This window comes from Electrophorus electricus, chromosome 13 (genome assembly GCF_041902795.1).
Source record: "Electrophorus electricus isolate QZ-2024a chromosome 13, ASM4190279v1, whole genome shotgun sequence".
Taxonomy (NCBI): Eukaryota; Metazoa; Chordata; class Actinopteri; order Gymnotiformes; family Gymnotidae; genus Electrophorus; species Electrophorus electricus.
The window spans coordinates 13585013-13611083 of record NC_137509.1 but is presented as its reverse complement, the minus strand read 5'-3'; the positions used below and the strand labels follow the sequence as shown (position 1 = coordinate 13611083).

At 41.7% G+C, this 26071-nt stretch overlaps 1 protein-coding gene and 1 long non-coding RNA gene across 3 annotated transcripts; both read left to right on the top strand.

Moving 5' to 3' along the window:
• The first annotated feature begins 1609 nt into the window (after nt 1-1609).
• Nucleotides 1610-14282, top strand: LOC113584699 (uncharacterized). Its single transcript, XM_081695065.1, has 13 exons — nt 1610-1777; nt 2419-2576; nt 2687-2788; nt 2937-2990; nt 3145-3294; nt 5807-5929; nt 6032-6059; nt 10461-10618; nt 10732-10833; nt 11002-11055; nt 11210-11365; nt 13920-14042; nt 14142-14282. The coding sequence occupies exons 1-13, from the start codon at nt 1771-1773 to the stop codon at nt 14175-14177; spliced, it is 1251 nt and encodes a 416-aa protein (XP_081551191.1). The 5' UTR covers nt 1610-1770; the 3' UTR covers nt 14178-14282.
• A 1418-nt stretch (nt 14283-15700) lies between these two features.
• On the top strand, nt 15701-25609 carry LOC145643556 (uncharacterized). Of its 2 annotated transcripts, XR_014115978.1 has the most exons (4): nt 15701-15989; nt 16562-16727; nt 18147-18269; nt 18365-25609. It is a non-coding gene; the product is annotated as an uncharacterized LOC145643556 (long non-coding RNA). The 2 variants fall into 2 exon arrangements; XR_014115977.1 differs by lacking the exon at nt 16562-16727.
• Nucleotides 25610-26071: the final 462 nt, after the last annotated feature.

Below are 26071 nucleotides of genomic sequence, written 5' to 3'. Positions count from 1 at the left end.
AAACAAGGATAAACACCAGAGTGACCTTTCTATCTATCTAGCTAGGGGACCTAGAAGGATTCAAAACCAGTACCGAGTTAATCACATTTCTGCTTAACAGGTAAATAGCCGCTGCTTGATTTATTTATTTACGGGGGTGGGGGTGGGGGTGGGGGGAGGGGTTGTTTACTGTGATGTTGCAGTCGGGTTAGTTTTAGCTTGTTTCTAATGATAAGGCTACTGATTAATGTATTGGATGTCACTGAACATATCTTTGTGAAGAGCCCAGGCAATTGTATCAGTCCTAATATTTGTGTGCCAATGCTCTGACAGATATATTTTCTCAAGGGTGTTTTGTCGCTTATTTAGCGCTATTCAAAATATGGTTTCTTTTACCAAACAAACATCTGACCACTGAAATAATGTATGCTATTTCTTTTACCGAATATTGCTGAAGATTACCTTGCATGACTAAAAGATTTATTTTGTCATTGTTTGTTGGCCAGCAGTGTTGAGATTTCACAACGTCCACAGCAGGCTCCTCTGAGGGGAAGGCTTTGGAGGCTGGGCTGCAGAGGGAGGGACCTGCTAGTTGTGCTCGTTTGAATGTACAAGCCAAATCCACTCTCTTCTCAATCTTTCCAACTTGAGTTTTAACGGCGGATTTTCGCATTAAGTATTAAAAAAAATTTCAAAATACGAGGTACGAGGTTTAAAGTTAGAAAAATCCAAGCTCCCAGTTGTCGTGAAAGCAGAATTAGTCACATTGCTGTGTGCAAGTCTTGCCAGATGTTTCCTGCTGTCACATTTTTTCTTGCGTGGGCAGGACTGAATAACTGGAAAACCTAAAACCACAAAGGGGCTCATTTCATAAAACCTTTTTGTATTTGGATGCTACAAAATAGTACACAAAACAAAAGATTTCTTAAAATAAGTAGCTTATCAAACTTTCAAAAAGATACCGTGTAGCCTCATTGCTTTTTATAAATTTACGTTGTCACTGCACAGTTAGGCAAACGAGATTCACTTTTTTATATAGAGTTACGCGGTTTTATAGAGTTGTGTTTTAGGGGGTTATGTTTAAGATTGGCTCCATAGAGATTCACTGAAATTAAGGCCATAAAAAATAAATGGGCAATGAGTGTCAAGTAAGCTAATGCACTGCAATTTGCAGGGGAAAACAGCCAACAGACAATGGCTTGTAAATTAATTAATTAATTAACTCATTAATTCCATTTAGGTCTCTCGTTGAGAAGTATCGTTCTTAAATCGACCAAGAACAAATAATGGAGATTAATTCAAGCAAGTTTTTTTGTTTTTAGTTTTTTTTAGTTCCCAAATCAATGTACCATGCAAGGTTTTAAACACAACCAACCCAAATTAATCAATATTTTATTAATTGTGGAACATATCAAAACGTGGTTTGATATGGCTCTGTTGGTCGCGAACCATAATGGGCAATTAGCACATTATTATTTATGAAAGTGACCTCAATATTACATCTTCAAATTATACAAATCCAGATTAACACTCTTTTACAATAGTAGGATCGTGTCTTTTAAAATTTCCGTAACAGCACTCTGGAACCTGGAAGTAGTATAAGAATAGAGAAGCCCTGTGGACATATTTGAACTTCAGGCCATTCCACATGTTAATCGGCGTCAAATTTCGTCGTGTGTCGTAGGACTGATAGCAAAACCCACGCAAGAAAACCCACTGCACGGAAATAAACAATTCTTCCTTCTTTTACATTTACGAGACATAATCTACGTTTAGACGTAGGGACAGGAAATGGCAGGTACGTTTTTTTATTATTATTATTTAGGATACCTTTCCGGAAAAACGGAACCCGTGGCAGCTAGGCTGACAATCCAAAAAGTGCATTAGATTTATGTTATCACTTGCCTCAGCTGCAATTCAGACAGTTAACGATGTAAATCAAACGTTTTCGTAGTTTTGGAGACATAAATGATTTAGCATAGGCTATTAATTTTGTATAGTGTTATTCCTGCGCGAATTAGAAGGCGGCTTGCTGGAAAGTTGAGTGAATTACTGGAAAGGGACAATAATACCAGGAAAGTTAATTTCCTTAACCAACAAAAAAAGCAATAACTGTTAGCAAAGCCTTCCAGAGATGACATGTATAATTTAAAACTGCATATCTATGTCCTATATTGCCTGAGACTGTCAGTAAAATAAACATTATCTCAAAGGTAAAGGTCATTTTCACAGACACTCTAACAGACGTATTTAACGTTCAATACTAGCAAAAGTAGTGTGGGCCTCTACTAATGATAAGTCCTTACTTTATGAATGGTTGTAGTGCTGTTGTTTCCTGTTTTACTTCTGCTCACTTCTACTTAAGTGTTTTTCTGGAATAACAGTATTTCTACGTGAGTGCTCCACTAATGACTGCACCTTTGATTTTATGTTTAATAGAAGAAGGTGAGGTTGAGATTATTGACTCTGGTGTTCAGAATGCTGGTCCCCCAAACCAAAGGTCCATGACTGAAACAGGAGCCCTAGTGGAGGTCACCTTTCAGAAAGAACCCTATCAAAAAAACAAGTACCTTGAGGCAGAACCTAAAGCTTTAGGGGTGTGTACATGACACCTACCTTTGTGGGTCGCTTCACTTTAGAACTACTTTTAATATTTGGACTGTTTCTTCACAAGGCAGAGATATCTTTGTTATTCCTTTCTCCAAAGATTACACAGATTATGCTCAGTCTGTTTACCATGAGCATCAGACTTGCCACTTTAGAAAAGAAGCTGATGTCAGACTTTTTCGTTGGAAGTCTTGCTTTATTTGTAAGTATTGGCAGTTTAAAGTGGATCTCTTTAGAATCATTATCTAATCTGGGCTGATCACATAATCCAATTCTGATGCAGTTGGTTATTTTTTTAATGCAGTATCTGATATCTGATTTCTAGTGTGTATTTGTTTTCAATCCTGCAGGGCTTAATAGCTGGTGGTGTGGCAGTAGGTGCTCAGAACCTGCATCTTCCTACAGTAAGCAAGGAAACACTGACACACCACCTGGACACCTTACAACATAGCTTCCATTATTCAGAATACAGTCACAGCACATACATGATTTTTTCATAGCAATGTTTTAAAAGTGTGTGTCTCTGTCTGTGTGCATGCCTGTTTTGTCTCCTCACAGCTAAAGGCCTGTTTGGGAGTGCAGGTTATGATGTGTGTAGTGTCAGTGATCTGCTTTATCAACAGCATGGTAACATATCACGTCAGTTTCATGTGCTGGACCTACTCCCAAAATAGAACTTTGGAAACAACTGTGTGTAACAGACTCCAGGTAATAGAACTTTTTTTGGACTAGTTGCAGCAGTTTACATCCTTTCTTTAAGGTTCTAGCTACAGAGCACAGTCGAGAAGAGTTAATGCTTTGATATTGCTCAGTAGATTGCATTTAACACATTGCCACTTCTAACATAAAACAGGATGTAACCTCCACTTTTGACTATGGTGCTATATTAAAGGAAATTATAGAAAAATAAATGTTTTTCTGTAGACCTTTTCAAATGTGTAAGCTAAGCCAGATAAATATTCTAGAAATGTACTGGAAATTTCAGAGTTATTGGAAATTTGCCATGTTTGGGTAATAAAAGCTGACATGTCATTTCTCACACTGTTCAGATGTTCAGACTTGAGATTTGGCATGGCTTGTTTATAAAAGTTCCAAAAGATGATAGATCTTAATTCCTAATCTCAACCATAATGACTTATTTAATATAACCTACTGTAACGGGGCCCGAGTGCCACGGGGTGTGGAACAGGACGCACAGACTCCCTCTACGTTGTGCAATGTTTAATAACATTAAACACACAGGACAATGGTGGCACTCACACGTAACATTAATAGCAAACATGTATACACTTAAGGCTAATGATTAACATGGGCTACGCAAAGCTGGATGCAAACATACAACTTCAGACAGTAACAAACAATGACCAACAGTGAGGCATGCGCCGATGGAGGTTTAAATAGACAGACGAACACTAATGATTAGCCTCATGCAGGTGCGCGCCATCATGGGGGTGTGGCCACAAACAAGGGTGAATCCCCCCCCCCCCCCCGCGCATGCAGCAGTCTGTACCACGTGACTGGGGGAGGGGGGGGGGGGGGCGTCCCATTACAGAACCCCCTTTCTTCTCCAGGACTGCGAGCCCCAGGCCGCCGTGGACACATACAGACAGTACGGCTTTGCCTGGCGCCCACCCAACATGAGGTGGGCTAGGAACCGCAAGCCAGGGAGACATCCTGAATAGAGGGAAGATGGCAGAATCCCTGAATCCCTCAGGGCAGTCCGGTATGCTCCTCATACAATTGTGCCTGCAGACACATAAAAGGCGCAAATACACGCAAACAGAAGCGCCTCCACGCAAACATGGAAGGCGCTGTGCTGCAGCGCCTGCTACCCACGCAGGATCTGTAGACGTGCCCTTGACCATCTTTACGGTCCTCATGGAGCACATCAGTATTCCTCGGCCCTGGCCCCCAGCCCCCCCAGCAACCCCCTCAAGAAATTTCTGGGAGTTTTCCCTCCACCTCCAGGGTAGACACAGACATCGGTCGCGGTCCTCTCCCCAATATCCAGAGATCTAGGCAGCAGCGCGGGAGGTGCCTACGCACTTCCCGCTAGGAGGTCCGTTTTGCGCTGAGGGAGCTGGCGTCCTGTGGTGGTTGGTCATTCTGTAACGGTGGTCCGAGTGCCGCGGGGCGTGGAACAGGACGCACAGACTCCCTTGATGTTGTGCAACATCTAATGAAATTAAACACACAGGACAATGGTGGCACTCACACATAGCGAACACAATAACAAACACAAAGACACTTAACGAACACAATAACGAACACAAAGACACTTAATGCTAATGATTAACATGGGTTAGACAAACCTGGATACAAATATACAACTTCAGACGCTAACAAACAATGACCAAGACTGAGGCACGCACCGATGGGGGTTTAAATAGACTGCCGAACACTAATGGCCACAAACGAGGGTGCACCCCCCCTGCACGCGGCAATCCGTACCACGTGACTTGTGGGGGGTGGAGCGTCCCGTGACACCTACATGCATACTTCATTTCATCTCTGTGGCTAGAGTATTTATGTAATTTTTAGTGTGGTTCTAAAAGTGTGGCCCTGATATCTAAAAATCAGATCCTCTTATTTATGTATTAATCTGTGAAAAAATCCTGTTTGCTCAGTATTGCGTCCCTGCACTGAGGATTCCTTGCCTCTTAGCACTGAAGACAACTATAATTGTGGGGGTAGCAGGGAGAGAATGAGATGTGAGTGTGCTGAATGAGTGCCTTTACTGTTCGTGATAAAGGGCAAACACAAAGCACAGCATCAAGTGTGCAAAAAAGCAAAGGAAAATCACACAGGTAGTCATAGCTCAAAGGATGAACATATAGGCTTAGTCTTGAATGTTGTAATCAGTGCGGCTTTGGCAGGCTATGTCCCGGACTTTGGTCCTTGTGGGCTTTAAATCAGGCGAGAGAAGAAAGGCGATAACCTGACAAAGGTGTGCATGATTAACATTCAGGTGATTGAAAATGGGACAGGTACAGGGGTTTTTGTGTGTTTTATTTTGAGAAGCTAAAGCACACAAATGCAGACTGATAGAATGAATCTATAAATGAACATGAAAGGAACCTAACTTACTGGCAAAGTTCATGTAGCACATTCAACAACACAGCCTAGGCTGATCTGGGAAATGAATAAACATAGGCTCTGTATACAAAATGAAACATAACAAACCAGATACATTTCTTCATTTAATTCTGTTTCCCCACAGGACACGTATGACCACATCATGGGAGTGGAATTGCTGGCACAGGCAGCTCAGATTGCTCTCTCAGCCACCTTGGCTGCGTTCTGCTGCAAAGTCATTCAGTGCTGCTCCCCACGGACCAGCGTGGTAAGAACCCAGTAAAAGTACACGTGCAATTCCAGACTTCTCAGCAGTTTAAGATCAGTGGTGACGCTTCTTAACTTTGCTGTGTTATGTTCCTTCTTTCAGCCTGTCATTGCTGTGAATACAGCCCGTGGTCCTCAGTGACAGAACAGAGTTTGAAGCTGTTTAAAAATCTGCTTAATCTCTTCATTTACATATAATTCATTCATAGACCTGCAGTGATTTTTATATTATGCACATACAGTTATGTAGATACTATGTGTAATAAAGTATGAATGTAACATTAATTCACCTTCATGGGCTATTTATTCAACACTTTTATTTTATCATTATTAGACATTAGTAGACTAACAAAAATGATTCTGATTGCTCAGCCTGAGTTGTTGAATAAGGTTAAGGACCTTGCTTAGGAGTCCGGCAACGGCAACTTGACATCAGTGGGACTTGAACCAGCAACCTTACACTTTCATGTTCAGTTCTTTGACATAAATAGGTTATAGAATGTATAGGTACCCTTCAGATTCAGTCAGGGCAGACAGGCTAATGTTGGCTAGGCAACAGACTGAGGACCAGATTTACTAAGCGATTTGCATGTGCTAATGCATTTTGTGTGCACAAAAGCAGACAAGCTGATTTATTAAAACAATTAATAATTTATTACATATATGGGCACTATGCCTGAACCCATTGCTGTTGTGTGGAGAGTTATGAACACTCACAGTAGATTATCCCAGAAAGACAGAAATGGGTCACAGGTCTACAGCGGATTTCTACAGAATATCTGTATTTCTTATTGTAACTGTAGCTATAGACGGAAATCATGTTCAATTCACTGGCTGAAATATGCTCTGGACAGATCTTACATTAATTCAAATGAGCGAGTGGATTTCTGTGTCTGAGACAGTTTTGCACAATGCATTACTGCAGTATCATACAAAAGCCTGACCAGAATAATAACTAATAAAGTGCAGTGCAAATGATATATAGATGTACAATGAGGCATGAAAAATAGATAAATTACAGTGCATAGTTTTTAAGTCTGATGGCTGCAAGAAATACAGAAAAGCAGAAAAGCATTTATTCCTGCAGCTAGGCTGAAGCAGCCTGCTGTTCCTATGTCCTTGGAGTGTTTTGTGTAGTGGGTGGGAGGGGTCTTCATCATCACTGTCCTTGGAGTGTTTTGTGTAGTGGGTGATGGGGGTCTTCATCATCACTGTCCTTGGAGTGTTTTGTGTAGTGGGTGATGGGGGTCTTCATCATCACTGTCCTTGGAGTGTTTTGTGTAGTGGGTGGGAGGGGTCTTCATCATCACTGTCCTTGGAGTGTTTTGTGTAGTGGGTGGGAGGGGTCTTCATCATCACTGTCCTTGGAGTGTTTTGTGTAGTGGGTGGGAGGGGTCTTCATCATCACTGTCCTTGGAGTGTTTTGTGTAGTGGGTGATGGGGGTCTTCATCATCACTGTCCTTGGAGTGTTTTGTGTAGTGGGTGGGAGGGGTCTTCATCATCACTGTCCTTGGAGTGTTTTGTGTAGTGGGTGGGAGGGGTCTTCATCATCACTGTCCTTGGAGTGTTTTGTGTAGTGGGTGGGAGGGGTCTTCATCATCACTGTCCTTGGAGTGTTTTGTGTAGTGGGTGGGAGGGGTCTTCATCATCACTATCCTTGGAGTGTTTTGTGTAGTGGGTGATGGGGGTCTTCATCATCACTGTCCTTGGAGTGTTTTGTGTAGTGGGTTATGGGGGTTTTCATCATCACTCTCCTTGGAGTGTTTTGTGTAGTGGGTGGGAGGGGTCTTCATCATCACTGTCCTTGGAGTGTTTTGTGTAGTGGGTGATGGGGGTCTTCATCATCATGGACACTTTTGCCAGCATCCTTCTCTCTGTCACTGTATCCACTATGTTCAATTAACCCCCAGGACTGAGCGAGCCTTTCTAATGATCTTGTTTAATGATCTTATGGACGACCCATTGTATTTCTTTCGCAGCCAAGCATCATCTTTTACCTTTATATCCTTCTGTCGTTATGTTAGTTTACTGACTTGCATCAGAGTTGTCTTTATTTTGGGTTTCATCCTTTGTTTCTAAGGGGCACGGTGTGGGCCTGTGGCTTGTATTTTGTACACTAGAGTATCAACCATATCTACTTAAATGGCATATAACGGCATTCATGTCTGATAGCATACTATCTGATGATAGTCACTGTATTGGCAATCCATTCAGATTCTTGCATTCCTGTTTAATGTGCAGTAGCAGTAGGTGTTGTATTTGGTTAGTGATATTTTATATTTAGTGATATTTGAACGTTTTTTAAAAACAATCTACCGAAATTCATCAATATGTCATTACATGTGTGGCATATCAAGGCGTGTATTTTGTTGTGACTCTATTGGTCATATTAGTTATAAGTGACATCACTGTCACAAAAGATTACACAAATCCAGATAAATATTATTTTCTACTAGTGTGTCTTTTTAAAATACCCTTACCATCAATCTGGAACTAAGACGTTGAGTAAGAATAGAGAAGTGTTTGAACCAGCGCGATGGGTCTTGCCGGCCACCGTACTATCCAAATCTTAATCGGCGTCAAATTTCGTGTGGGGTGGGACTGAAAAATATCAAAACCCGAAATCGTCTGTTTATACGAGATAGCCTAACCGATATATAGACGAAGGGACAGTAAATATGGCAGGTATGTTATGTTTTAAACTTTAGGCTTTGTAAAAACGTAATAGACTGACAAATCACAAGGTGCATTAGATTTACGTTAGCACTTAACTTTCAAGCAACCAATAGTCAGACTGTTATGTAAACAAAGTTTTTTGACCAATGAGTTAAGTGGTTTACCTACCATAGACTGCTAATTCTATGGACGGCGACTTGTTGGAAAGTTGGGTGAGTTTTTGGAAAGGGACAGTAATACCAGTAAAGTTCTTAACCAGCAATAAATAAGGAAGCAATACATGGTTTCAAAGTTTTACAGAGAAAGCTTTTTTCATTTAAACAGCCTACCCACAGCCTTGACACTCGCCTGATTAACATAGTTAACGTTAAATTCTAGCGTTGTGGAGCTGTAACGACGACGCTCACACATCCTATTACTGTGCGTATACGGACTCATTACGCCTTAATAACGGACTTAATAACGGCGCATAACGTTTGCATTTTGTTTTGTTTCTCTAGCTAAATTGAACTTTGCGTGTAAAACAGATTGCAATTAAACGCGTACTTTAAAGTTGAGACGGTATTGTTAGCATAAGTTTTAATGCGCAAACGTTAGTTGGATAATTTAGTTATTTCGCTAGATTTTCAGCCAAAGTGTGTCTTAGCTAGCTATAGCAACTTTCATCCGATGCACAACGCTTACACTGAGTACAGATGGGGACCAGATTCAGAGTCCTGAGAAAAGTGATCACCCCTTCATGTAAATTTCAGCTGTATTGCTTTTAAAGTACAACCATGATTCTATTTATTTATCTTTGTATGACCATTTCACTCAGTAGCTTATAGTCAGCCTACTAGAGTGTTGACTCTGGAGAATGTAACAGTTGTGATGACACCCGTAATAAATAGCTTTCGCCACTCGTCTCAGCAATATATTCTGAGGCCAATGTAACAGGATATACTATGAATGAAGATTACTGGGAGAACTCAACAGAGCTACTATTAACATCACGGTAGTAGATTAAATTAAAACTACTTTAAATTGATCCTAAATACTGGGGAAGCTCCTTTAAATGTAATATCTAATGTGCTCTTATTGTGAAAGAATGTTCAAAAAGTGAAGTTTGTTAAGTAAAATGTAAAAAATAAAGATAAATGAATAGCATAATTTAACCACTACATGGATTCCACAACACTTTGAGTATGCATGGGGAAAATTATTTAGTTAGGGCTGCCAGTCACAACTGTTACATTCCCCAGTGTTCACACTCTAATAGGCTGACTATAAACCACTGAGTGACACTGGTCACTGGAAATAGGGCTGACCACCTAGCATATATGACAACTTGAATATATATTATTTGAATTTGTAAAACTTGAATTTTTGATTCTGAATTTAATAACATTGAAAAATACAAGTGAAAATAAGTTATTGAAAAATTCAACAGTTGAATTCAGAGGCAAAACATTCAGAAACATAATTTCATTGCAAATGAAATCAGTGTTAGAAATTCAAAGGCTTTAAAATTAAAAGTCTGATGAGACAAATTTGCATCTATATGATGACTTCTAAACTTTGCCCATATAGAACTTATTTTGCCCTTCTCTGTCCTCAGTGGTTTGCTTCAACAAAAAGAGCGCTTGCTCATTTCAAAATAAAAGCCCTGAACAGCATTATTTAGTGTACGTAATAACAGCGCATTGCTACACCACATTAGTGTATACTAATGATAAGTCCTTACTTTATGAATGGTTTTAGTGCAGTTGTTTCCTGTTTTACTTCTGCTTACTTCTACTTAAGTATTTTCTGGAATAAGAATATTTCTGCGTGAGTGCTGCACTAATGACTGCTACTTTGATTTTATGTTTAATAGAAGAAGGTGAGGTGGAGATTATTGACTCTGGTGTTCAGAATGCTGGTCCCCCAAACCAAAGCTCCATGACTGAAACAGGAGCCCTAGTGGAGGTTGCCTTTAAGAAAGACCCCTATCAAAAAAACAAGTACCTGGAGGCAGAACCTAAAGCTTTAGGGGTGTGTACATGACACCTACACTTGAGGGTCTCATCACTTTAGATCTCTTTTTAATGTTTTAAATGTTTATTCACAAAGCTAAGATGATATCCATGTTATTCCCTTTTCCATAGATTACACAGATTATGCTTAGTCTCTTTATTATGAGCATCAGAATGGCAACTTTGGGAAATCAAGTAATGCCTAACATTTTCATTGGAAGTCTTGCTTTATTTGTAAGTATTAACAGTTTAAAACAGATCTCTATAGAATTAAATCATTATCTAATCATTATCTGGGCTGATCACATAATCCAATTCTGGTGCAGTTGGTTGTTGTTGTTTTTTTTAAAATGCAGTATCTGATATCTGATTTCTAGTGTGTATTTGTTTTCAATCCTGCAGGGCTTAATAGCTGGTGGTGTGGCAGTAGGTGCTCAGAACCTGCATCTTCCTACAGTAAGCAAGGAAACACTGACACACCACCTGGACACCTTACAACATAGCTTCCATTATTCAGAATACAGTCACAGCACATACATGATTTTTTCATAGCAATGATTTAAAGGTGTGTGCCTCTGTCTGTGTGCATGCCTGTTCTCTTTTGCAACAGCTGAAGGCCTGTTTGGGAGTGCAGGTTGTGATGTGTGCCTCATCAGTCGTCTGCTTTATCAACAGCTTGGGACTACTGATAGGGAACCGACTCGATTCCATGTGCTGGACGTACTTCCTTGTCAGTTCAGAAAAAGCCATGTGTCTCAGACTCCTGGTAATGCAGATTTTTCGAATATTGCAGCAATTTACTTAGAGTCACTTCCTTACTGTTCCAGCTAAAGAGCACAGTCATGAGAAGTTAATGCTTTGATATTGCTCAGTATGTTATGCTCATCACATAAACACTTCTGACATAAAAATAGGATGTAACCGGCACATTTGACCCTGATACTGCAGGAAAAAGTGTAGAGATTGAACCTTCTCTGTAGCCTCTTTCGGATGTGTATGCTAAGCCAGTTACAAGTCAGATTTCAAAATAGATCTAAGAGCATGAGAAAGGTTATAAAGAAGGATTTTGGAAAGGTATGTAGGAGCAAGCCATGCAGAACTTAAAATGTGAGAAAGAGGATTTTATATGTAATATGGGAACAAACAGGTACAGTATGTAGAATGCAGAATCAAGAAGGATGCCAAGGTTTCTCAGTCATTGTAATAGCATACAATTGTAAAAGCAAAACTGGACAATTTGGAGACTTGGGATTTGGGGCCTAATAGCATAGATTCAGTTTTCAGTGCTTAAGAAAATTCTCATTTATTCAGACTTTGACATCAGAGGTACAAGCTGGTTGACCAAAGTACTGTACAGGCTTAATATTAAAGTAATCATAAGGTAAACCTTACAATCATAGCAGTAAGACCTAATATTAAAACATATATCACAGTAAAGTAGTGACAGTTGTTAACTAACTTAGCTAGAGTTAAAATCTTCAGTATTGATTTACAAATATCTAAAAACTGAGGAGTCTTAATATGGGAATTCAAGTTATTCCAAAGAGTTGGGGCAGGTACTGTCAAGGCTCGATCACCACTGCCCTTGACCTTAGACCTGGGTATCTATAAAAGCATTAGGTTGACCGACCTAGGAGCTTTCAACATAATATGAACCTGCTGAATGTATGATGGTGCTCTCCCATTCAGAGCTTTAAAAATCTAACAGTAAAATGTTAAAATGAATCCTAAATGTCACTGGAAGCCAGTGAAGGGATGCCAGGACAAGCAATATTGATACATGCTATTATATACTTCCTTCTCCCTCGACCCAAGTGATGTAATGTGGTTATCCAAAAGATCAAGTGGTCCAACCATTGTCATTTCAGTTTTTTGTCATTCTAACTGAATTCATGTAGTTTTTATATAATTCAAGCAATAAAGTAAAAATCTTCAAAATATGAGTAACAGCTGCAATTTTGAAAGCAGAAGGAACAAAACTAGAAGACAGACTTGTATTTATCAAATGAGCAACTGAAGTAGAGATGGCATGTACATGGGCCTTGAGAAGAGAGGTAGGGACAGGGTCTAGCTGACATGATGAAGAGCTAGATTTGGTAATTAGGTTTCAGAGACAAAAGTAGGCTCTGTGCTGGTGGAACTAGTAAATGTACTTTGAGAGATTACAGGAGAGGATTCAAAAGAGAAGTGTGGTTGAGGACAAAAGGAAAGTGTTGATAAATCTTACTGACTTTAATATTTAATGGCAACCATAGTGAATAAATTTAATTTAGCCCATAAACCTACTTCACAAAATTCATTCTAACTCTATGGCCAGACTATTTATGCAAAAAACAAGCCCTTAATAAAATAAGATACTCTTATTTATTTATTAATCTATGAAGAATAGCTTGCTCATTGCCTCACTACCATGAGGATTACTTCTCTTTGCACTAAAGTCAGGTGATTTAAAGGAGGTAAATGCAAAGACATACAGTGAATCTGTAAATGTAGAGACATACACAGAATTTGTAAATGAACATAAAGATGGCTAATTTACTGGGACAGTGCAAATAGCACTTTCAAAAAACACAGACTAGGCTGGTCTGTCGGATGACTAGACATTGGCTCCGATTATGAAATGGATCCCTAATCACTATTCCCTATATTGTAAAACAAGCACTAATATATAGAATACTATAATAGAGAATAGAATGTGTGATTAAGTAAATGACTTCATACATTATAATTAGTCCTTGTGTGCTCCCTTTGTTGGTTATCGTCGCTACCAATGTCTCTACGTGAGTCGCTCGTGTGAATTATATCTGTAGCCTGTAACGTCTGTGTTTGTTTTCACCAGTTTATGTTTCTGTATATCGTCAGTGTTAAATGTTAATAATGTTCACCCTTGTAATTGTATGTGAGTGCCACTTATGTTGTCCGTGTTATATGTCAATAAATGTCATGCACGAACGAGGAAGTCTGTGCGTCCTGCCCCGCACCCTGCGGCACTCAGGCCAGCTTCATTACAATTAGTTAAAAGGACATTCCCCATTATGTTTATGGGTATTATGTAGAATTTTAATAATAACAAACTCTCTTAATAGTGAACTACTATAATAAATAGAGTATCATTTCAGAAAAATCCAGAGTGAAGGACCACCCTGGCTACCTGCTTTTGTAGGGAACTCTATAAAAGTAACTAGTAATAGTAAGACTTGGCTCCACCCACAATGTGTACATTTTAAAGAGAAAGGTTAGAAGTAGACTAAGGCACATAATTATGTCCTGAAACGTAACAAACCAGATACATTTCTTCATTTAATTCTGTTTTTCCACAGGACACGTATGAACATGTCATGGGAGTGGAAATGCTGGCACATACAGCTCAGATTGCTCTCTCAGCCACCTTGGCTGCGTTCTGCTGCAAAGTCATTCAGTGCTGCTCCCCACGGACCAGCGTGGTAAGAACCCAGTAAAAGTACACGTGTAAATCCAGACTTCACAGTTTAAGATCAATAGTGAGCTTTCCTAACTGTGCTGTCTTATGTTCCTTCTTTCAGCCTGTCATTGCAGTGAACACACCCCATTCTCCTTAGTGCCAGAACTGTTACACACTGTTTAAAAATGTATTTAATTTCTTGAATTCATTTACATATAATCTATACATATACAAACAATGATTTCTTTACATACTCTTACAAAAGTGCATAGGTATTTAATCTGTAAAGTGGAATATTAATGTAACATTAAACATAATTAAACATACACAATTTCACTTAAAACACTTTCGTGGACTGTTTATTCAGACACTTTTACGGTATCATTCGTTGTCATAAATAGGCTTTAGAATATATAGGTGTTCTTCAAAGAGTCAGAGTCAGTTAGCATTGACAGGCTAATGTTGGCTAGGCAACAGACCAAGGTTTAGTAAGAATTTTGCATGTCCTATTGCATTTTGCATGCACATAATCATGCAAAGCTAATTTATTAAAGATCTGTAAAAGTTATTTTTCATGTCACTACAGAGCTGCAGGTTTTAGTACCTCTCATTTCATAAATATGCATTTTAGGAAGTTTCACTGTTGAACTGCAAAATTAGGAGTGGATGTGAAAATGAACAACCTGCAGAAATGTAGTCACATGAACTGAGCAGAAAAAAATGAATGTTTTTTTATGCCAAGGAAAAAGGAGCACAATTATTCTGTCTAACAAACAGTGCTGCATCGATTGTCAAAGGGATCATTAGCACAAACAGAAAATATTTCTCCAGAGAATTACTAATAGTAATAAAATCATATTGAATGCATAAATAATGTTGTATTGTGATTATTTAATTAAACATAATATGACACAAATCCACAAACATGGAGGAGGCATGATATTCTTGGTCTTCCAAAACATTTGCCTAATCTTCGCTTAATGAAATTGTTTATTTCACCAAGAGTGGCAAGAACTGCATGCATTTCTTGAGGCCAATAACAATGATGATTCAAGTGTGACATTATGTACAGTTTCACCTGGTTCATGTAGAGTCTATTGCATTTGTAGCAAAGTTTTCTTGTGTGCGTTCATCAAAATATTGTGTTTAGTAGATAGAAGAGAATTACTATTGTGGTTAGCATACATAATTTACTATTAATAGAATTCTCAAGGTTTAATGTTCTATATCATTGCTGTATCAGTCACAGTTGTTATATGCATAGTATGGATTGCAGTAGAACTGTTGAGCTCTGCTCTGAAAAATGAATTCTGGAACATTATAAAATGGTTTGTTAAAATCTGTGGATTACATTTTTGTACACAGTATGCATTATAATGAATTCCGGGCACACTGAAAATTACAGACACTGAGGATTTACACACATGCGGCCAAATGTATACACACAGCATAGTGAAACGCACCAGTGAATTAATGTGCAGGCGCCAGTATATGCAAGTGTAATACACTATCATACATTAATGTAAGTAGTAAGTAATTTATATGAAAATGCTTCATCGATATGCGCAAGGGTTTCATATGTATGTGCAAGTAGTGTGTGTTGCCAAACGTTTCACTGATTTTGCTTTAAACAGCCCCTCATATCACTGTGTCAGGGAGTTTCAGGATAGAAGGCTCTAGTAGAGAGGGAAGAGGGAACGAGAAGACAGATACAAGACACAAGGGACAAGTGAAAAAGTCGTGTTAACGAGAAGTTGTGAGATGAGACTTTAAAATGTTTAAAAAATGTTTAAAATGTTAAAAAGTTTAAAATTAGCAGTTTTCTGAGCTGTGGACTGTTAGCACTGTTTTGCTAGCACCAAGGTTGGATATACCCCTTTGTGACTGGAGAGCCATTTTGGGTCCTCTGATTCATCAGTTTCATCAATGTAACACTGTTGAGGAGGAATTGGACTTTTCACTGATTGAGGTAATTTGAGCTATAAGTGAACTGTTTTTTTCCCACTCAGTTGAAGAGGTTAATTGATTAGTCACGCTACACTCAAGTACTGAACAGGTCTGCACCAGTTTGTTAATTTGTGCCAGTATGTTTGTGTTTTTTTGTTTCATGCCTATTCTAGAAGATATGAGAAGGATTCTAAGTGCTGGATCACTTGAAAGAATATAGACTCAAAGACTTGATAAGTCCTGGTTTTTCCAAGCACAACTGAAGTATATGAGTCACATTGTGTCCAACCTTGAAAAGATCCAAGCTGTAGTGCAGTGGAAAACTCCCACAGACTTGAAGTCCCTGTCTGTATTTTTAGGGTTCATCTATTCATCTATTATCCAGGCAGCTAAAGGTTTTCTGTGTTGGATTTGAGAACTGAATACTACAAGTTCGCAATGGCTGACACAGAAAAGCAGAAAACTGCATTTATATGACTCTGGGGATTTTAGCCTTAAAATGGACAATAGTAGATATATTCCTCAGGGATCTCTACAGGGCACAATTTACAGTAAGAACTGACAACAACCCACACACTTATGTCCTGTCTACAGCCAAGTTGAATGCCCCAAGCAAAGTTGGCTTGCAACCCTTTCTACCTGGATTTCAGCATCCAGCACAGGCCTGAGCAGGAGAAAACATGCTGATTTGCTGTCCATAAACGCCACTGAAAATGAGGGGTGTAAACCACTGTCAGCAGTGAAAGCCATCTGCAAGAGGGTCAGTGTTTCAGACGCTACAGATAAGCCATGTTATAAAGAGCTATTAGGAGCCCGCCCCATGCCTGCTGTCATGAAGATTTAAGGAGGGCACAAGAATATAATGCAGCCATCAGAAAATTTAAGCAGGCCATGATCACATGCCAGCCCACATCCAGTCTAACCAGGCATGAGACTTGGACAGTTGTTTGTTCAAAGATCTGCTGAATCTGCTTGGTATCAAAAAGTCTAGGACAATGCTATACCATCCTCAGGCGGTCCCAGACAGAACAATTCAATCTCACACTGATATAGAAATTGTGAACACTTGACCCCAAGTTTGGCGCATGCTTATAACTGCTGTTTGGCAGGGAGGCACCCTTACCTGTAGATCTATGTTGGAAGACAAGGAGCAAGTGAAACACCAGTAGTCTGTCAAGAACCTGTTTAGAACCAGATCTCACAGATATTTGGCAACGGAGGAGAGGACCCAGTGGAGAGGGGAACTGACTCGGAGAGGTCAGTCTAGGGATAATGGGCGTCGCTACAGGCCTAAAGGACCCCATGATTTCTGTCCTTTTTACGCCTAACCCTGGACTAGATTTGTCCTTATTAGGATGACTGTCAGGTGAGGACAAACATTTAGAAAAGGTAAGAGCATAGCACAAAGATTTAGACAGAGCATTATACTCTGTGAATTTTAAATGATAAAAGAAAATATGAAGCCAAAATATTATGTACTTTATCAGGAGGCCAATATGGATTTTATGGGTTAGGAAGCGAATGGCTGCGTGGGGGCAATGCAGTTGTTAACTATAGGGAGATTAACAGTTAGCTCTTTATCTGAAGCATAATTCATTATTTAACATACATACTTAGTCACTGTGGCTAGAGTATTTATGCAAAAAGGGTTCAAAAAGGGTTACTTTTAGTGTGGTCTGGATATCTCATTACCTGATGCTCTTATTTTTCTATTAATCTGTGAAAAATCTTGGTTGCTCAGTATTGCCTCGCTGTCATGAGCATTCCTTGGCTCTTTGCAACCCTCATAATTAGTTATCCCAAGTGATTTCAAGAAGCTAAATCACATAAATACAGAGACATACAGTGAATCTGTACATTAACATATAAGAGGGCTAATTTACTGACACAGTCCAGGTAGCACTTTCAAAAACACAGGCTAGGCTGTTTTGTGAGATAAATAGTAAATAGAGCATCGTTTCAGAAAAATGCAGAGTGTAGGACCACCCTGGGTACCTGCTTTTGTAGGGAACTTTTTTTTTGTTGTGTCACAGTTTCTTACAACCAATCAAGACCTGGCTACACCCACAATGTGTATATTTTGGAGAGGAAGGTTAGAGGGAAGTAGACTAAGGCACATAATTATATCCAGAAACATAACAATACAGATACATTTCTTAATTTAATTGTTTTTCCACAGGACATGTATGAACATGTCATGGGAGTGGAATTGCTGGCACAGGCAGCTCAGATTGCTCTCTCAGCCACCTTGGCTGCGTTCTGCTGCAAAGTCATTCAGTGCTGCTCCCCACGGACCAGCGTGGTAAGAACCCAGTAAAAGTACACATGCAATTTCAGACTTCTCAGCAGTTTTCTCAGAAAGTTCCTTCAGACTTCTCAGAAAGTTCCTTCTTTCAGCCTGTCATTGCTGTGAATACAGCCCGTGGTCCTCAGTGACAGAACAGAGTTTGAAGCTGTTTAAAAATTTGTTTCATCTCTTCATTTACATATAATTCATACATAGACCTGATTTTTATATCATGCACATACAGTTTTGTAGGTACTATGTATAAGGAATTAATAAATGTAACATGAATTCACGTTCATGGACTGCTTATTTAGCACTTTTTTAAATCATTATTTGACATTAGTAGACTAACAAAAAAATTATTCTGATTGCTCAGTCTGAATTGTAGGATAAGATTAAATGCACTAATGTTACATTTTTAGGCCTTTAATTGAATAAACCAAAACAATACAATTCTTTGAAATATTACTTCAGTTGGTATCTTGAAAGTCTAAACATGAATAAGTAACAGTATATATAAATCCATCACAACAATTAGTTTAAGAAAGATGGCATCATTATATCAAAGAGAACGTCATATTTGAGTGCATTGGTTGTTCTAAATCATGTGGCTCCACTTCTTTGATGAGATAGCAGTTGCATTTTAGAGAGAAAATGAATGATGTTATTTAATCACTGATTGTCACGGGATGCCCCCCCCCCCCCCACACGTCACGTGCAGGGGGGTTTACCCTTGTTTGTAGCCACACCCCTGTGATGGCACGCAGCTGCACGGGGTTTAATGTGAAGTGTTTGTCCATCTATTTAAACCCCCGTCAGTGTGTGCCTCAGTGTTGGGGAACATGTAAATAAACTATGTCCTGTTCTGGATTAAATACTATGGGTTTAATGTATTGGGGACCTTGAGTGTTGCATATTTACTTAAATTGGTTGAAAGAGTAAAGGTTAAACCAAGGGAGACTGATAAGAAAGCATGGAAATATTTTGACAAGAACAGTGAAGATATGCTGGAAAAGGCAAAAATGTGGTTAGAGGAGGCTGAAAAAAGATAGAAGCAGCAGGTAGGGCATAGAAAAGGTAATAATGAAGTGTCTCAGTGTGTTTCCTTAGCTGATCCTGACCTCGATGCCGCCCCGCCGAGAGCCCCCCAGCTGATTCAACAGCCACAAGTGCTAACAAACCCACCTCCATATCCTGAGCCAGGGACTTCATCGCTAACATCAAAGCCGTCTCCATATGACGAACCAAGACGACAACTGGAGGCAATAACCTCACCAGTGGCTCATCGCACTCGAAGTCACACCACTACAAGGCCATCTGCAGAGCCTGAGGCAGGCTGCGCCCCGCAGTTCCCGATGGTGGAGGTGTCTGGACCAGATGGAGTAATTATGGCCCACCGCCACTGGACTGCAGACGACATCATGAAAGCGGCCGACAGCCTGAGCAAACCAGGCAATATCTGCGGACGACGCTTCGGACATGAACTTATGGCATTCGTGCAGTCCTGCAGACCAACTCAGGCTGAACTGAGACGATTGCTTATGATTCGACTTGGACCGCAGTATAACCGCACTGACAGAGACTGGGTGGATGGAGATGTTCATCTCCATCTGCCTGAGTGGAATGCACTGCCCCAAGGGCAGCCTGACCTAAATGGCCCATACAGAGATATGATAAGAAGACTCATCGAAAGGGTGGAAGCAGCATACCCGACAACTATTAACACCGACATGATAGCAGCATGCAAACAAAGGGATGACGAGCCCGTGGCTGATTTCCTTGTCCGTTTGACACGCGTCCATACTGATCATTGTGGAATTGATGCACCAGCACAACGTGCAGGGGGCCCCAGAGAAGTGGGGGCTGGGAAACTCATCTGAAAAACAGCTTCCTTATGAATATGAGAAAGGACATTAGCGACCTTATCAGAAAAAACTGCATCGGCTATAGTCGAGCCCCTTTGTCAACTATTGAAGAACACGCCAAGCATCACGAAACTAATCTGGGCAAGAAGGATGCTAGACGGGAGCGCCAGCACGCCGACACCATGCACCAGGCAATGCTGACTATGCTCCAAGCAGTAGGAGACAGAGGAAGAGGTTGCGGACGTGGCAGAGGACGCGGACGCGGACGAGGGAGAGGAAAAGAGTTTGGAGGAAGGGAATGCTTCAATTGTGGAAAATTCGGACACTTTGCAAGAGACTGTCCTGAAGAAGAAGGGGAAGATAGTGACAGCACGGCTGTGGAAGTTAAAAAAGATTGACGGGTGGTGGAGAGGCAGGACAGCGGCGGGCCACTGAAGGAAGACGACAAAAGGGAAGTAACAAATTTAAATGACCAATTACTACAGCAGATTAGTAAAGGGTCAAGAGGCCTCCCCGAAGTAACTGTGAATGTAGAGGGAAAAAATGTTAAGTTTTTGGTTGACAGTGGTGCCACCCACTCGGTGTTGAGAGAAGGTTTACTAGAATGTAGAATGAGACCAGGGTATGGGATAACAGTAACTGGAGTGGGAGGCCATCCTATCGATGAAAGGATGTCCGAGCCTCTCCAATGTAGTTTAGGAAATGTCCAATTTAAACATAGCTTTTTGGTGTCAGAAACGTGTCCAATTAATTTGTTAGCTAAAGACCTAATGTGTAAACTTGGATGCACAATTAGCAGCAACCCAGAGGGGTTATTTGTTATGTGGGAAACACCCACACAGGGAGTCCAGTTAGAAGTAGGGGTCCCTTTGTATGTTTCTGAATTGCAGTGCACTGCTGGGGAAGTACTAACCCATTTTATGACTGAAGTTACTAACACGCTACCTGGTGAGCTGATTATTAAACAAAGTGACTCTATTCACCGTACGATGAAGGTCCATGAGGGATCAGACGTTGATTTTGAGCAGAAATTTGACTTAGGGGGCAGCGACAGTTTGACTATCACAGCTATAGTGTGGGACTGCGAGTGGGCTGCGGGAGTGGTGCAGCTCTCAGCTAAACAGAAATCTTTATATTCGGTCTCACATGCAGCACCTCAAGGCCACAAGGCATCCAAATCTAAATTACAGTTTTGCAAGCAGCAAGTGCATTTTTTAGGACATGACATTACCGAACAAACGTGCATGCTGACTAAAGAACGGGTGAATGCTATATTGACTATACCGAAGCCTACGACGAAAAAACAGCTGCTGTCTTTCTTAGGCATGTGCTCCTATTGTAGAACGTTCATACCATCTTATGCAGAGCATGAGGGGCCACTCAGGAATATAATACCGACCAAGGGGTCGAATTCCTCTCAGTTACAGTGGACGCCGGAAGCTGAAGCGGCCTTTACAGCATTGAAGCAATTATTACAGGTCATGCCCGCCTTAGGCATCCCAGACCTCAGTAAATCATTCGAACAGACAGTGGATGTGAAAGGACAATACATGACAAGCGTTTTAACGCAAAAACACGGGGACAAACAGAGGCCAGTAGCCTGCTTCTCAGCAAAGCTGGATGCAGTTGCAGCAGGCCTGCCATTGTGCATAAGAGCAGTAGCCGCAGCAGAAAAGGCCCTAGTAGCATCCAGAGATATAGTAGGGTATGCTAATCTGACCCTACACGTTCCCCATGCAGTATCACGAATATTGCAGGACCAAAAGGTGGCACATTTATCCACTCAGCGATGGCTTAAGTACTGCACTGCTTTATTGGACATGCCAAACGTTACTGTGTAACGATGCACAACCTTGAACCCCTCCACTCTATTGCCTATAGAGGAGGAGGGGGAACCCCATGACTGCCAGCAAGTGTTAGAAATTGCAACATCTCCTAGAATAGATTTAAAGGAGGAACCGATACTTAACGAGGACCTGGAGTTGTTTGTGGATGGCTCAGCCAAATGTGACTCTCAAGGCACTAATCGAGCAGCATATGCCGTTGTGTCACACACGGAAGTGGTGAAAGCAGAACCACTCCCATCTAACTACTCAGCGCAGGCAGCTGAGCTTGTCACACTCATACAGGCATGTAAGCTAGCACAGGATAAAACTGTGAATGTTTGGACTGATTCCCGATATGCTTGGGGAGTGGCACATGAGTTTGGGCCATTTGAAAACATCGCAACTTTTTCACCAGCTCAGGAGCAAAGATAAAAAATCACCGCCTGGTAGCAGAACTATTGGAAGCAAATCCAACTGCGAAGGAAGCAGCAATTATGAAGTGTGCCACACACACAAAGGTGGATGACGCTGTGTCGCAAGGAAATGCTCATGCGGATAAAGTGGCTCAACTCACAGCGTTACAACCACTAAAACCACAAATGGCACAAGCAGATACTGAACCAGAATAACTACCAAAGATATCCAAAGACAAGCCACTCCACAGGACTATGCGAAATGGAAAAAAGGGGGGTGTAAGGTGGGATATGGGTATACCCGAACATGAACTAACCATGTCTCCCCACATCTTATATGAAAGGACTAATTGAGATTGCTCATGGGAGGAGTCACATGAGCAAAGGGGGGATAGTGGAGAGTATAACGAGATATTGGTATGCACCAGGAATAAACACACACACCCAAAATTTTTGTTCCCGATGACTGGTATGTGCACAAAATACACCGCATGGAGACAATCATACCAAACATGCACCCGCCGGACACCCGCCGCTTAGTGAACCATTTCAACCTTGGCAAATAGATTTTGTAGAATTAACACCAGCAGAAGGGAAGAGATACATGCTTGTGTGTGTGTGTGCATGTTTAGTAAGTGGGTAGAGGCCTTCCTAACGGGAAAACAAGATAGTGATGCAGTAGCAAAAGCGCTACTGAGAGAAATTATTCCCCGGTGGGGGTTATCTAGGAGTGGATATGAGAAAACACTACAGCTATCACCCTGCTAGCGCAGGGGCGGTAGAAAGGGCAAATGGAACCATTAAAGGGGGATTAGCTAAAATGATACAGGAAACAGGCATGAATTGGGTTAAATGCCTCCCCCTAGTCCTGTGGCAATGTCGAACCAGGCCGCAGGCACAAACAGGCTTATCAGCCTTTGAGATAGTGTTTGGATGGCCTCCCAACACAGGGGTACGACCGCCCGACTGGGACACTAACCTGATCAATGAGTCATTTTGCAGTATTGTGTGTCTCTGCACAAATCTCTCTCCCATGTGTCTAAGCAGGTGAAGGCAGTCCTTCCTGAGGTGATGGATACTCCCCTCCATACGCATCAGCCAGGCGATTGGGTGCTGATTAAAGACTTCAGAAGGAAGCGGTGGAGTCAACCCAGGTGGAGAGGGCCATTCCAAGTGCTACTGACGACCAACACTGCTGTCAAAACCAACGGAAGAGCAACTTGGGTACACCATACCCACTGCAAAAAAGCCCTACAAACGACTAGTAACCATGAAGAGCAGAATGACCGAAGCGATGACTCTGGCAGCGCAGACGAGTATAAAGGATCCTGACACGCAGGACGAAGACTTCTATAGACTAAGAACATTATGATGAATGAAATTACAAATGATTGTATAAGAATCAAAGGGGGGAAGTGGTGATGGAAAATATTATTCGATCATGTATTATCATGTGATTCATATGTAATGATTCATGTATAATCATGTTAATCCTTTCCATCATATAATCCTGTATGAATAGTTTAGTCTGCACACTCTGTCTCTGTATATTGTGTGAACAAAACGACTGCTGAATCAGCTTCTTCGTGATCTTGCATGTGTCGTGCGACTAATGCTGATAAAGTGGAACTAGCAAACTGTGTCCGTCCTGGTGGAACAGAGCGTCCCGGTATGTGCAAGAGTGTTTAGTGCGATAAGGAGCAGGAAATGGGTAAACATGATGACAGAACATCCCTTCCGGGATGTGAAGTTTAGATATAAGGAGCAGAGTCAGTCTATTGCTTTAGAGCTTTTGCTTTAGAGCATTAGCTCTCACACAGCAGTGTTTTATATGTCCTATTTTCTTTATTAAATTACTCTTTTAATCACATCTGACTTGCTGTTTATTCAAATTTCCACCACAATGTTCATGTTAGTGTCAATTGTCACAGCTGTAGACGGACTTTCTAGCGAAAGGTGCGTGGGTACTGCCCGCACTGCCGCTTCCTGGATCCCAGGAGAGTGGGGAGAGGACCGCGACTGGTGTCCGGGTCCACTCCGGAGGAGGAGGGGAACACCTCCAGGAATTTCTTGGGGGGTGCCTATGGCTATCGAGCCTGGTCCGAGGAGGACCGATGTGACCTGCAACAACCAGGAAGAGGGCGGTTGTGTGGAGCCAACAGGACCCTCAGAGGGCAGAGCTGTAACCTGAGTCCCTTCCCATCAGCAGACTCGCCAGCGAGACAAATCGCCTCTGGGACACTCCTAAAGCGGCAGGAGAGAGGAGGACCATTCAGGGGAGGAGCACAGCCAGAACCGGGGAGGACGTGCACCCCCGCATGTCCGTCGAGGCCAAGGACACGTTAAACAGCGCCTGCACGGATTGCAGGCGCTGCAGCACCATGAGATGTTTGTGCTTCTGTGTTGTTGAGCGCTTCACAGTACGGCTAAAACGAAGGACTGACCCGAGAGAGGCAGACACTCTCTCCATGTCTGGTGAGGGTCTCCCAGGGAGGAGGTTCCTAGCCCGCCTGTTTGTTGCTGGTTGGGCACTGGGCGTGGGTGTATTTTGTTTTTGTGCACAGCAGCCCGGAGTTCGCTATCCCGGAGAGGGAAGCATCAGGAACCTCACACCCCGGGAGGGGTTGTCTTCGGGGAATATCTCCCCCCTGCTTGTCACGAGGAGCTTATCGGACTGCCCTGAGGGAAGCAGAGATCCTGCCTCCCTCCCTCCTGTTGAGGGGTCTCCCGGGCCGTCGGTTCCTGATGGGCACCGGGCATTGCCGTAGCGTGTGTGTATGTGTTTCCACACAGCAGCTCGGGGTTCTCAGTCCTGGGAAGGACACGTCGGGAGCCGCGCCCCTTGGGAGGGGGTTCTGTCATGGGATGCTCCCCCCCCCCCACGAGTCACGTGGTACGGCCTGCCGCGTGCAGGGGGGTTCACCCATGTTTGTAACCACACCCCCATGAAGGCACACACCTGTACGGGATTACGTGTTTGTGTGTGTCTATGTGCCACCGTTGTTTTTGTCTTTTGTTAACAAATGTGTCACCTCAGCGAGGAAGTCTGTGCGTCATGCTCCACGCCCATCGGCACTCGAGCCAGCAGATCCATTACATCAATGTCGTTGCAAATGTTTCTGTTAATGTAAATGTTAAATAACCCTGTCTCTGTTAGTGTTCAAACTGTTTGTATGTTTATGTTCACTATAGTCCCTATGTGTGAGTGCTACCGTTGTCGTTCATGTCGTGTTATTAAATGTTTCACTAGATCGAGGGAGTCTGTGCATCCTGTTCCGCGCCCTGCGGCACTTGGGCAAACGTCACACTGATCTTACTTTCCACCATTCATTTAAAAAAAAAAAATCAGTCATCAAGTTGGATCCTAAAACTTCTCAGTATGTTGTCAAAACAAAAGAGGTATAAGTGGCAATAAAATTACGACAATAAATATCTTGAATCTTGAATACTTCCACGTGTTCCTTCTCAAGTCTATTGTCCCAGATATGTTGAATGAGGTCACACCAAATAGTGCCACCCACACCAGTTAATGTTGAAAGCACCCCAGTTTACACTGTCTGTCTGGGAGGATAATGGGAAGACTGCAGTACTTGGTTGACTGGGAAGGCTATGGCCATGAGGGGAGGAGCTGGGTTCTGGCACAGGACATCCTAGGTTCTGAGTTGGTGGTGGACTTCCATTAGCTCCATCCAGAAATGCCTGCATCATGTCCA

Excerpts from the sequence above, each read along its gene's own strand:
- LOC113584699 (XM_081695065.1), top strand. Across the intron at positions 10,834-11,001 it reads TTGGAAGTCTTGCTTTATTT|GGCTTAATAGCTGGTGGTGT; the intron begins GTAAGTATTAAC and ends TCAATCCTGCAG. Across the intron at positions 14,043-14,141 it reads GCTCCCCACGGACCAGCGTG|CCTGTCATTGCAGTGAACAC; the intron begins GTAAGAACCCAG and ends TCCTTCTTTCAG.